Source organism: Girardinichthys multiradiatus, chromosome 21, assembly GCF_021462225.1.
Source record: "Girardinichthys multiradiatus isolate DD_20200921_A chromosome 21, DD_fGirMul_XY1, whole genome shotgun sequence".
NCBI classification, from domain to species: Eukaryota; Metazoa; Chordata; class Actinopteri; order Cyprinodontiformes; family Goodeidae; genus Girardinichthys; species Girardinichthys multiradiatus.
This window is the reverse complement of record NC_061813.1, coordinates 25,747,915-25,761,818: the sequence shown is the minus strand read 5'-3', so window position 1 is coordinate 25,761,818 and position 13,904 is coordinate 25,747,915. Positions and strand designations below refer to the sequence as shown.

At 38.6% G+C, this 13,904-nt stretch overlaps 2 protein-coding genes across 2 annotated transcripts in view; both read right to left on the bottom strand.

Annotated features, from left to right (window-relative positions):
- The window catches only part of nck1b (NCK adaptor protein 1b), a 48,267-nt gene extending 42,724 nt beyond the window's left edge, over positions 1-5,543 (bottom strand). Inside the window, exon 1 of the mRNA XM_047349407.1 lies at positions 5,197-5,543. The gene's annotated coding sequence lies outside the window, so the exon portion shown is untranslated. The remainder of the gene's footprint in view (positions 1-5,196) is intronic.
- A 2,209-nt stretch (positions 5,544-7,752) lies between these two features.
- On the bottom strand, positions 7,753-13,111 carry slc35g2b (solute carrier family 35 member G2b). The gene is made up of 2 exons (XM_047349039.1): positions 12,672-13,111; positions 7,753-10,465 (listed from the first exon to the last, which is right to left on the bottom strand). The coding sequence occupies exon 2, from the start codon at positions 10,436-10,438 to the stop codon at positions 9,188-9,190; it is 1,251 nt and encodes a 416-aa protein (XP_047204995.1). The 5' UTR covers positions 10,439-10,465; positions 12,672-13,111; the 3' UTR covers positions 7,753-9,187.
- Between the last annotated feature and the right edge of the window lie 793 nt (positions 13,112-13,904).

Sequence of the window (13,904 nt, the reverse complement as noted above, 5' to 3'; positions counted from 1 at the left end):
CATAATATTTTCTTAGAAAGGCTGGAATATTCTGTAGGCTGGTTTAAATCTTATTTGTCTGACAGATTCCAGTTTGTTCATGTAAATGATAAATCATCTTTAAACTCAAGGGTTAATTGTGGAGTACCACAGGGTTCAGTACTTGGGCCAATTCTCTTTACTATATATATGCTTCCAATAGGTCAAATTATCAGGCAGCATGGGATAAATTTTCACTGTTACACTGATGATACTTAGCTTTACTTATCCATAAACCCTGATGAGCCCAACCAGTTAGTTAGACTACAAGCATGTCTTGAAGACATAAAAACTTGGATGACTTTACATTTTCTGCTTCTAAATTCAGACAAGACAGAAGTTGTCGTCTTTGGACCGGAGTATTTAAAAAAGAAACTGCTTAGTCAATCACTTAACCTGGATGGCATTAAATTGACCTCCGATAATAAAGTAAAAAACCTTGGTGTTATTTTTGACCAGGACATGTCATTTAAATCCCATATTAAACAGGTTTCTAGGATTTCCTTCTTTCATCTCCGGAACATTGCCAAAATTAGAAATATCCTGTCCAGGAGTGACGCTGAAAAACTAGTCCATGCATTTGTTACTTCAAGGCTGGACTATTGTAATTCTTTACTATCAGGATGTCCACAAAATCCAGTTAAAAGCCTTCAGCTGATTCAAAATGCTGCAGCAAGAGTTCTGATGAAAATTAAAAGAGAGATCATATTTCCCCTACTTTAGCTTCCCTTCATTGGCTCCCTGTTAAATCCAGAATATAATTTAAAATTCTCCTCCTCACATATAAAGCCCTTAATGATTTAGCTCCATCATACATCAGAGATCTGATTGTTCCATATGTTCCTAACAGAGCACTACGTTCTCAGACAGCAGGTTTACTGGTGGTTCCTAGAGTCTCTAGAAGTAGAATGGGAGGCAGATCTTTTAGTTATCAGGCTCCTCTCCTGTGGAACCAGCTCCCAGTTTTAGTCCGTGAGGCAGACACCCTGTCTACTTTTAAAGCTAGACTTAAAACTTTCCTTTTTGATAAAGCTTATGGTTAGAGTGGCTTAGGTTATCCTGAGCTATCTTCCTTATTTTTACCTCCGTCTTCTTCCCTCCCTGTTGGATGGAGTAAGGGGGAGTCAAGTTTAGCCTAAACCGGCTCGGTTATGGTTGAGGTGCAAACACACCCTCCATTTCTGCTACCTGTATGACCCCCTCTCTTTTCCAATGGTTATGGTCAATCTGACAGAGAGAGAGGTATCCCAATCGTGGTTTTTAGTCTAACAAAGGCCATCAGTGGGCTCTAGATGGACAAACTGTCTACTTTTAAGGCTAGGCTTAAAACTTTCCTTTTTGATAAAGCTTATAGTCAGAGTGGCTTAGGTTATTGTGAGCTATCTCTGTAGTTATGCTGCTATAGGCTTAGGCTGCTGGAGGACATAATGACCACTTTCACCCTCTTCGCTACATTCTCACACTACTCTCCAATTTTGCATTATTTTCTGTTATTTCAGCTTTTAACTTCGTTCTCTCTCTTTTCTCTTCCTAGAAGCTACACCAGGCCTGACTCTGTGTCTATCTGTGACACCTTTCTGGAGAGGGGCATCGTCCAAGTTTCTGCTGGCAACAACTTAATGCTCACCCTCTACCGATGATTTCCATGGCCCTGTCTTTCAGTGTTTAACCCTTTCTCTCTCCTAGACATGGCAATTGACTGAGCTTTTACTGTGACTAACTACAGGTCCTTCTCAAAATATTAGCATATTGTGATAAAGTTCATTATTTTCCATAATGTCATGATGAAAATTTAACATTCATATATTTTAGATTCATTGCACACTAACTGAAATATTTTAGGTCTTTTATTGTCTTAATACGAATGATTTTGGCATACAGCTCATGAAAACCCAAAATTCCTATCTCACAAAATTAGCATATTTCATCAGACCAATAAAAGAAAAGTGTTTTTAATACAAAAAACGTCAACCTTCAAATAATCATGTATAGTTATGCACTCAATACTTGGTCGGGAATCCTTTTGCAGAAATGACTGCTTCAATGCGGTGTGGCATGGAGGCAATCAGCCTATGGCACTGCTGAGGTCTTATGGAGGCCCAGGATGCTTCGATAGCGGCCTTTAGCTCATCCAGAGTATTGGGTCTTGAGTCTCTCAACGTTCTCTTCACAATATCCCACAGATTCTCTATGGGGTTCAGGTCAGGAGAGTTGGTAGGCCAATTGAGCACAGTGATACCATGGTCAGTAAACCCTTTACCAGTGGTTTTGGCACTGTGAGCAGGTGCCATGTCGTGCTGAAAAATGAAATCTTCATCTCCATCCCAAATTGTGGAATGTGCTGCCTCTCTCTATACTCTGCCTCACTTCTCTTGACTCTTTTAAAAACAGCTAACGACTTTTACTGAAGCAGGCTCTTAAATAGATATGGGGTTTTTAGGTGATGTGCTTTTGTGCCTATGCCTCTATGTTTTGCATCTATATTGAGTTTTAATTATTCTTTGTTGAAAAGCACTTTGTGATTTTATATCTACGAAAAGTGCCATATAAATAAATTGTACTTAGTTAACTTGCAGAAACAAGGTTTGTTTTTAACCCTTCAAAAAGCCACCATGCATGGGCAGTCATTAGAAAAGATGAAAAAAGAAGATCACAAAAAAAAAGGGGAAATGGAAGTCAGCTTTTGCAACACCTAAGACTACGGAGATACCGTATGATGAACAAAATCCTCATTTCACCACATGGTATCGATTCCTCAGCTAGAATTTAAAGAGGGAAATTTTTGAGCCACATCGCTTTTTTTGGCTTTTATTGAAATGCGCAGTTAGCACTTTTCCTCTCAGCTTTAAGGACAGATTTGGCCACTCCAGGCCACTGAGATCATTATCCGTATCCGTGTGTCTTTATTTTTGTTATAAAAGGCAACACCTACAAAATGTGTGGTACAGGACAAACCTTGACACATATAGAAAAAAAAACACACCACCTTTAAAGCCAATACAAATGCCTATAAGCTGCTTAACAGTGAAACCTCAATTGTACAAAAAAATGACAGCTGACAGGTGCAAATTTCCAAAACCAGTTGCCTCGTGGCTATTTTTGGACTTCAAAAATGAAAATAAAACAAGTGCCTTCAAGCATAAAAGCTTTAAAAAAAAGCTAGAGGGATCTAGTTTAAATTGAGCACAAGTACACCCTCCTCAAAGCAGCTGAGTACTATAAAAACAGGTATATACCACTCCTGATATAGAGACAGAATCACAGTTCTGCACTAATCCACCGTTACTCTCAAACACATCGCCCCTGCTGCTTTGGATGGCAGCGGGCACCATGGTGGTTCTACTGTGGTACCTACTGGTTTCAGATGGTCACTTTCCATAACTCATAAAAACAAGTGATTGAAATCTGCTCGTGTCATCATAATATCAGATTATTTATCTTTATGTCTGCATGTGAAATTGTCATTTGTAATTTCTGACTGCATATAATACATAAACTGTATAGCATTGAAAAGTATTACCTTAACATTTTGAAAAGCACTATATAGTTTCTTCAACAATTTTAATATTAAAATTGAAAATAGAGGAAAATGCATTATCGTCTTGGAATACTCATAGTAGAAAACACCACAACAATTAGTAAAGCCCACTGGTTTTCCAGCCCGCACCTAGAACATCCTCTACCAGTTACTGGTTTCACATGGCAGTTGCGACAGTATATTTACCTGCTTTCGATTTCAGCCATATTTAAAGTAAAAACAAATCCTTAATGGTGATGGCTGCATCTCCATTAAATTCATTTCACATAATTAACGCTGTTTAAAAAGGCCAGTTTTGTTGGTGGCGAAACCTTAGATCAGCCCAAACATGAGATTTGGGGAAATCACCTTGGCTTCTAGGAAAACTTTGATACACATTATTTACTGGCATCTTGTGGTCTTGATGATAATTCAATTGACTGTAAATTATGATACAAAAACATGGGAGAAAAGAAGAGTAAAGTAGGTGCTCATAAATTACTATTTCAAAGTATTTTATTGGAACATTGGATACGATAGGTAGGCATTAGCATGATATTCTCATGGTATAATAACCTTGAGTAAAAATACCATAATTTCACCACATCATGGTAGTCACACAAAAATATTTTAAGAGCTAGATGACTTTATTTCACCAGAAAAAACTACTTTTCCTACAGCTGCTTAAATAATATTTAATTTTAATTATTAGTTGTAGTGGCATTTTTTTTTTATCCCAGTGCTTATTAATAATGCTTATTGTGCAGAATAAAATATCTTTGTACCATTCTGCTCCTTATAAAGTCACACTAGGAGTACGGCTGCACAATATATCGCAAATATATATATACCTAAAATGTGCCAAAGGAAATAGGAAGACACATGCCGATATGGACACTAAAATAACATGTAAATACACCTTTATCTATATCTATACGAGTGTCCAATATATCAGACCACAATCGTCACCACAGTATTAATGTGTGCATTATCTTAATCACAGAAGACTACTTGGATGCAATATTTAGTAAGCTAAGAGTAGAGAATATGCAGCGATTGATGGTTCACAACATATTTAGCCCTTATACATGTTTTGAATGATTCCATTTGTCATCTATAATTACTATAAGGAACTTGCTCTCTTACAACCCAGGATCCACACCGTTCATTGGATCTTGGTCTCTTTATTTAATGAAAAATATTCAGAAAAATGTATCAAACATACCTACTTTAAAATAAAAGCTCTAACCAAAAACGCTTAACAGCCACTGTGTTTCCAATTAGAGCATCTCCCCCATTTTTTAAGCCATGAACTAATTTAAAACCAGGCTTTGTTGGGCTTAAATGCTTGCCTTTCATGTCATAAGTTAAGCTTTTCAGCGTGTCACGCCACCCAACTTGGTTAACCTGTCTGTGAAAATTCACCAAACACCTCGTTTTAGTTTCCAACTAAACATTAGCACTCTAGGGAATGGTATGTTGGACCAACGTGGTAATGCGACAAAGCAGAAAGGATGGCTTTTCTGTTCCTGTCTCGGTTACCTTTTAGCCGTTAGCCTATGTGGGTTTTACCGTTAAACAGAGCGCAGCAGGAGAGGAGTGCGGCGGAAGAAGCAGAAGGCAGCCTGGTACATTCCCTGTTCAGTCATGCCACGTCTTACCTGAATACTGATGGTCACCTCTTATCTCCTTTTAATTATAATGTATGGATGGATGAAGGCGTTTCGGAGATGATGCTCACAACGGATGTCCCCAGTCCTCGCTAGCCAGCGTCCAAGTATTTTCTTTCCCAACCCGAGAAGCTAGCCTAGCTGACTAGACGCAGCGCGCCGTTGGAAAAGCATTTCTGCATCAGACGGTGTCAGAGCTCAGCAGCGCGGCTAGGCTACCTAGCTGCAACGGTTACACAGCAGTTGGGAACCCACTCGCCTCCCAACTGCTCCTCTGTGATTGGCTGCGGGAGTACAGGCTGTGTTTTGATTGGACAAGCCCTCGGTCAGTTAGTTTTACTACAGCTGTTCATGGTTTTGCATTCCCATAGAACGTCGTTCTGATATTGCCTACTTAGAGTAAAACAAATAAGAGTCTAAAATAATTATCTATTAACTTTATAAGGTCAAAAAAGGTTCTAGATTATTATCTGTTCTATTCATCCTAATTAATTTAACAACTGTTTATCCAATTTAAAAGTGTTGCATGTACCCAGAGCAATTATATATTGGACTTACACATATATATATATATATGTAAATCCAAAACTTGGCTAAAAAGTTGCTAAAAAAATTATAGTTTTTAACAAAAAACACTAATGGCTCAGGTATTGGTACCCCTAAACACAAATTCATTTTAAAGTACATGTCACAAAAATATTTTTTTTTATGATATTTTGCTTTTTTTTGTAAGTTGCCCAGAGTGTCTGTGATCTCTTAATTAGCAATCTCTGTCTTTCTGTTTCACTGGGGCATACATATAACACTCAGAAACTGGCCACTAGACAGGACAAAGATCTATATGTATCTTGGCATCACACACAGACAGCAGGATGGTAAGTGAGGTAGAATAAATATGCCCACTGTTAAGTATGATGCTGCGGACCTGTTTCCCTTCCAAAGAAACTGGGAACCTTCTTAGAGTGCATGGCATCCTATGGACTTTTTAAAATATCAGGACATCTCAGTACAAAATCCAGTTGGCCTCTATTAGTAAATCCTCTCTCTGTATGTATCTCCGCCATTTGAAATGTTGTTCTAAATGCAGTTGATCTGCCAGTGTGCTGTGCAAAGAATAAATAGCAGAGCTGTCAACAATTTTGCCACTTGTGAGTTTGCAAAACACATTACTTTCTTAACATAGACTCTTTTCACAGATCTTGTAAAGGGAGCCAATAATTGTGCAGGTTGCTATACATCAAGGTATGTATCCAGTTTTCACAAAATACAAAATAAATGCCCAGTCATTCATACCCTTCACGATAAACTACCACAATTACGCAAACATCCTTACAGAAACGACATCATTCTCATGATACATCTAATAATTGTGTTTGTGGTAAAGAGAGTTGCAGAGTAATTTGGAAGGTTGTGCAGCTCGCTGCAGGATGCAATCTGTTTCCTGCTATAACAGATGGGCCGCCTCTACATGTCTTCTTCGTTCTGCACCCAATAGCCTGTCTCAAAACAACCCAACAGTAGCTTTGCAAAGTAAAATGTAAGGCTTCTTCTCAGTTTTGTTGCACATAAAACACTTTGTGTCATGACAAAATATGTTGTAAAAATCAAGTAAGAGAAGGCTGGTTGCTCTTTTAATTGCAAATGAACAGGGTTTGTGCATTTTTTATTTGTATTTACAATGACATTAGTGATAGCAGACTGTCATTTTACATAATAACTTGATTTCAGTTGATTTTAAACTGAGTTTCTTTGCAGATATGTCCAATATTGAACAGAGTCTGTGTTATAACAGTCACCCTGGTAATATAGAGTGTATACACCACATAGCAGCAACAAATGTGTTCTAATGACACTACTTCTGCTGAATGAATAAAAAGAGGAGGTGCAATGTCTACTTTATAAAACTGCTGTGATGAGAACACTGTCTCCTGTTGACTTAAAAGCAATGGAAATTTTAACTAGGAGCAATTCCAGTATTTTGTTTTAAAGTGGTGACCAGATAGGAGGGTTATGGATAATATTTAGTTGGCTTACAAAAATTTAAGCCATTATAGAGAATTAAAGTAATTTTATTATGGTGTCATATAGGATTGGCTTTTCAAAAAGGAAAAAAGAAATATGCACAAACAAAATAAATAAATGAATTACTTAATTTATAAGACATATCATGCATGTAAGACTGTCTGAGCCAAGTACTGCCCGCAAATAACTAAGAGTGGTCACTGCAGCCTTGGTGGCGCCACTGATTTCAGCTTTCTTCTTCCACTCCTGGCTGTCTGAGACACGAAGTAGGTCATGAATGCCACCTGCTGGGCTGTTGTTGCAACACATCAGTTCTTCATCAGCAATGTGTCCTCTTTTGTGCACATTTTCATCACCATTGTGTCTCTATTTCATTCCTCAGCAGTTCCCTTTTGTCCTTTAGGCAGCATTTTAGAGACTGTTTATCTTTGCTTGGTTTCCTGAAAGGACCAAAAACAAGAGGAGACGTCCCCAGTGAGCTGGTGACTCAACCGATACAGAAAAAGAAAAAGCAGATGGACCGGCTTTGTTAAAGTGGGACTTTAATTCAATTCATTGCACTTGCCTCTCGGCATTAGTTTGACATACATCTGAGAGTAAACAGAAGCCACACTCAGAGAGGAAATCACCTTTGTTAAATATAAACCAGCTGATCGAGTCAGAGATGTAGTTTGAGCAGAAAAAAGGCAGTTTTGTAATTTGAGCAGTTGAACTGTAGTTTGAGTGGTTTCTATGGTTTCTACACTGTTTTGAATTTGTTTTTCATGGAAGTATGCAAAAAAAATTTAAGATTTTGTAGAATATGAGGTAAATGTTCTGCACTCTAATGTTCTAAATGTTATGTAAATTGCCCCAAAAAAAATCTATAAATCTGAGTGTTGGAATGTAGGAACCCTCTATATAGTTTCTATGTTAATCAGGCTTTTTAATGAAAGCATTATAGGCATGGGCAGGTGTGAGATTTATAAAATAATGTTAAGCAAAAATACCATGGTTTTAACTTATCACTTTTTACACAAAAATGTAAAACAAAAAATGCATAACATGATTTAATCTGATCTAACTGCTTTAAAAAAATCTGAAATAATTTTGGTAATCATAATATTTATTTTTGGATACTTTTATTAAAATACATTGACTTAATAAAAATCATAAAATAAATACCCCCTTAAATTTACTTGCACCTTCCAAGCACAAAACATTATTCCTTTTAGCCGTAGTTGTCAAAGGACACGCTGCTCTTTGCTTGCTAACTTTATTTTTAATAGGAGTGATGGTCGTGACTGAAAACATTTCGAAATAGCTAGATGTATGTTTATGGGGAGCACAGGGAGCTGACCTGCTGTGCAGAGCAACAGGTGGGGGAGGGGCAGTAATCCGTTATTTTATGTTCCATACGGCTGGAAACCCAGTTTACTCTGACACTTCCTTTGGCATCTTATGTACTTTAAATAATTAAAAGATGTGTAATTAAAAATTTTTGTTATTTTCAAACCATAACTATTTAGGACCATGATATATCTTGAGACCAGTACACACCCGTCCCTAAATCATTGTGTTTTAATCTCTAACAACAAATCGGGTCTTTCAGTGCAGTATTTTTTTCTTTTTTTAAATCCTTGTTACAGTATAAATAGTTTCTGGGCTGACATCTAAGAGGTTTTGGCAGTGTGATGACAGAAGATTATATCAAAACCGTGGTGATGTCATGATTCACTTGTGCCTTTTTGCTCACATTTTGCCTGTGACACAATTCAACATTAAAGCATCACTATACAAGAGGGATATGGTGACAACATTACCATTGTCTTTTAATTCACACGTAAATATTAAGACCTTAGTTACACAAACAGACACTCTGTTCACAGCACAACAATACAAAATCATCAGATGAAGATCCAGACATTCGTTTGATTGCACGACCAAGCAACACTGTAAACAGATAGACTGACATGTGGATTTATTTGATAGGCGAGTCTAGGATCTCTTGGTAATCCTGCCGAATAGCCCTGCTCACTCTGTACAGCTTGACTCCGGTCAGAGTGAACACGCTGACCATAATGACAAGGCCTCCGATCACATCGTACACAGAGGGGATCATCCTCAGCACGATCAGCTGCAGCAACATTGAAACCACGATCTCTAAGTGCTGCACAGTGCTAACTAAGGCTGGATGAAACTTGTTAAGAGCATAGTAGACTCCAAGGAACGCCACAGTAGAGCAAATACAGATCCCAATTAAATAGCCCCAGGTCTCCCCGTCCAGAGGAATAATAGGCTCCTGCATGATGAACATGGTGGAGGCACCCCAGACAGTGCCCGTCCAGCCAAAGGTAAAGAGCGCAGTCCACATGCTGACGCGCTCCTTGATGGCTCTGTAGACGATCATGGAGAGGGCGGCAGTCAAGCCTGCCATCACTGTCATTGTATAGCCAAAGGCCTCCTTCCAAAACCCTAGCCTGGACTTCTCCTCGTTTGCTACATTTGGCACCATGACTAGGCACAGGCCAAACACACTTCCCACCACCGTGACCACGTCCGTGTAGTTCAGTCTCTCATCCAGCAGCAGGAAAGCCAGTATAGCACTGAAGACTGTGGTGGAGGCTCGCCACATGATGGTACCATTACTGGGGGGTACTATGGCGAAGGATGTATAGGCGCAAGTAATTGAAATGACGTTGCAGACACCATAGAAGAAGAGACGGAGTCGGTAGCCCTTGGGGCCAAAGGGTGCCTCATGATAGTAGAGGACCACCAGGATTGACAACACTTGGATCACGGACCGGATGAAGAGCAGCTCGAGAGAGGGAACCTTAGAACGATCTGCTGCCAAACGGGTAATTAGAGCCACACATCCGTGAGCTGCTGCTGCCCCAAACAAGGCCATCCAGGTCACCCTGGAGGCCAACACATTAGCCTCGCCAAAGCTGGCCAGCTGACCCTCGACCCCCTTGTCTTTTTGCACATTTGGCTGCTTAGGCTGAGTTTCCATTGTTCCGAAGAAAGTCCTGCTGCCTTTAGCATCTGACACAAGTCTCTTTCCAATATTTGCCTCTGCAAAGGTACCGAAATCCTCAAAAGAGGGTGCATCGTCGTACCCTTCGTCACCAGGCTGGGGGAAGTTGGTGGCATATTTTACTGTGACTGTGTTTGGGTGAATTTTGACCCGCTTCTTTGATCCATACTGGAGGGAGGCTGAAGCTGCATCCATGATGTGTAAGAAACTGAACAGAGTTGTCTGGAAAATAATGAAGTAAAAATCATTATTTAAATTACAACATACACATTTAGCTGCTTGCAAGTCTTCACACCCATGGAACATTTTAAAAATTTCTCACAACCGCAAACCTCAATGCATTTTATTTTTATCTTATTTAATAGACCAACACAAAGTATTGCATAAAGGGGAAGGAAATTGATACATTGTTTTTTCATCAAAAGAAATCTGAAAAGTGCGGTATGTATTTGTATTTAGTCCCCCCGAGTCAATACTTTGTGGAACCACCTTTCACTCTAATTACAACAGCAGGTTATTTGGGGTATGTCTCTACCAGATTTGCACATCTAAATACCTAAAGCTGTACCCATTTTCTTTGCAAAAGGTAATGTTGAGTCAGATTAGATCAATTTAAACTCCTGCTGCAGATTCTGAGTAGTGATAAGTTCCAAACATTCATTGGATTGTTCTAACATATGGGCATTCTTTGAGCCAAGCCAATCCCTTGTGCCTACACCTTTCCGTTTAGGCTTGTTGCTGGAAGGTAAACCTACATCCCTGTCTCAAGGGTTTCCAGACTATAACAGGATTTCTTCCAGGATTGCCCTGTATTTACCTCCATTCATCTTCTCATCAACTCTGGCTGGCTTTCCTGTCCCTTATCAAAAAAATTTTTTACAGCATAATGCTGCCACCACCATGTTTTACTGTAAGAATTGTGTGTTCAGAGGCATGTGCAATGTTAGCACCTTCTTCCACATTTGCTTTGTCCCCTACACAGCTTGTGGCAAGCTACAAATGTGACTTCTTATGGCTTTCTTTTTGCCAGTCATTCCATAAAGAACAGATTGGTGAAGTGCACAACAAATATTTATCCTTTCAATAGATTCCCTCACTTAAACTGTGGATCACGCTAACTCCTCCAGACTTATTATGGGCCTCTTGATTGACTGCCACAACCTGGTAGGACTTGCAATTCTACTCTTTCCATTTGATGGGTTGAACAGTGCTCCAAGAGATGTTCAAAGCTTTGGATATTGTTTTATAACCTAAACCTGCTTTATCTTCTCCACACGTTTATCCCTGACCTGTCTGCTGTGTTTCTTGGTTTTCATGATGCTGTTTGTTCACTACTGTTCTTAAACAACCCTTTGAGGCCTTCAGAGAGCAGCTGGATTTATGCAGATATTACATGATCCACAAACAAACCCTACCCACTAACTTGGTGAGTTATGAAGGTGAATGGTTACACTGGATTTCATCTAGAGGTAGTGGAGTAAAGAATGGTGCATATGCATCCCACACTTTTAAGATTTTTTATTTTAATTGAAAATCATGTATCATTTTCTTTCCACTTTACATTTATGCACAACTTTGTGTTGGTCTATCACATAAAAACTTAATAAGATAGACATTTGTGCCCATAGAAGCCAAACAGCAGCACTCTGAGGCTGATGCAGTCTGATGGGAATGAGATTACATAACAAACACTCCACAGAGGGGTCTGATGTATGAATGTGGGCCATGTAGGAGATGAATGGAGCAGCACAGCATAATTAAGCCCCCCTTGGAATACATTACTGCAGAAAATGAATAAAGAATTTAAAAAGTCATCTGGGAAATATGATAGATTTTTTTTCCTTAAAAATAGAATTTTACATGACAGAGAGTCAAAGATTTATGTTATGAATCATATTCATTTTACATTTATTCATATCTTTTCATTTCCCCCTCGCATTCTGCAGCCATTACAGCACTAATTTTAGAATCACGTTAAAGATCAGCATGAGTCCAAACCACAAGGGGGCAGAAAGATACTCCTAATTGCCTTCTCACTGTTGTATGGTTGCTCCTCCTTTATGAAGATTTAAAATAAAATACGTACTAATGACAAACGGAAGTAATGGTTGTAGGAAAAATAAAAATAGCAGTATGGATCGTGTTTTTAATTTAAAGCACATAAAACGCTTGAATGAACGGGTTTTAAATTGACCGTGCATTGAAAACAGACAAAAATATTTTTTCCGCACAAATTGCATGAGAAAAACAGCAGCTTTAAAAAAAATTATTATTCAAATTATGAATCACCTAAAATTTATAATTCAATATTTTTAAGTGCCATCTCGTAAATCAGATACGTATATTTTTTGGACGGTGTTTTGCAAGATATTTACATCGAAAGCGTATTTTTTACAGCAGGAAAATGGCATTTTTAAAAATACCTTACCTTGTGTTCTTTAATGAGTTCCTAATTTTGCATAGGACAGGGGTGTGTGTCAAAAATGCAGATTTGGTCTGAATTCCTTATCCTTGCATTTGTTCATCTGCAGCTCCCATTTCCCCATTCTCCCTCCCCCCCTGAAGCAGAGCGTTTCTTGAAGACGTCTAAAAGCCTATCTGTTTTTTTTTTTGTTTTTTTTCCTCCAAGCTGTTTCACCAACTCTGCCCTGCTTCTGCTGCCGATGAATCTGAAGCCGCTGTTGCTGTTGAGGCGGGTGATGATGATGGAGATGGGGATGGAGGGGGGAGGAAGCAACTGTCGCTGTCACAGCCAGCGGTTTCTTCTTTTCGGTCCAAATCCTGACCCCCCTCCTCTCCCCCAATCCCTGCGCGGCACCCACCTAGATTTGCTGTCATTAGTTATTCCCCACTAGAGGAAAAATAAGGAGAGGATGTGCGTCGGTCAGTCATCACCGTCATCGTCATAATAAGATTATAGCCCACCACTCAGAAAGAATGAACATGCATTTTCATTCTTTATCAATTAATTTTTATGTTTTTGCTTCCTTAGTTAAGATGCTTATATGGAAGGAGTGTAACTACATTTCTGATTTCAGTGCAGACATGTTTGTGTTTTTTAACCATTCATTGTAGATGGACTTGGATATTCAATTAATCTGAAATCATAATCTCATTTTTTTGTAATCTTCCTGGGAATCCTGTTTTTGCTACAAGATAAGACCAACTTTACAGTTTTTGTCTGGGACACACTTGTTTGTTTTTTTGTTTTTTGCTTCAAGCACCTAACATGGCCACCCAGCCTTACACTAAGGAGAAATATTACAACAAAACAAACAAACAAAAAAAATAAATAGGTAAATAGTTAATGTTTATACCTCCTTTAAATAAATTAAATACCACAAACTTTAATGTATTTTCTTCTGGCTTTATGTGATGGACCAATCAAAAGTGCATGCTTGTACGGTCTAATTGAAACAATGCATGATTTTAACATTTTCTTTACAAATAAAGATATCAAAAGTGTGGTGTGCAGTTTTTCTGCCCTGGTGAACCTAATACCTCCATGTTCGGTGAAGGCCTCAGAGGTTTGATATAGAACATTGTGAACATTAGTTAATTTGTTTTCTTTCAATTTATTTATTTATTTTATAAATGTGGGTTAGTTTGTCTGTCACAGCAGACATATCACAGCATGATGCCACCGCTACCACTTTTCACT

Excerpts from the sequence above, each read along its gene's own strand:
- slc35g2b (XM_047349039.1), bottom strand. The coding sequence starts at position 10,438 with ATGGATGCAGCTTCAGCCTCCCTCCAGTATGGATCAAAGAAGCGGGTC.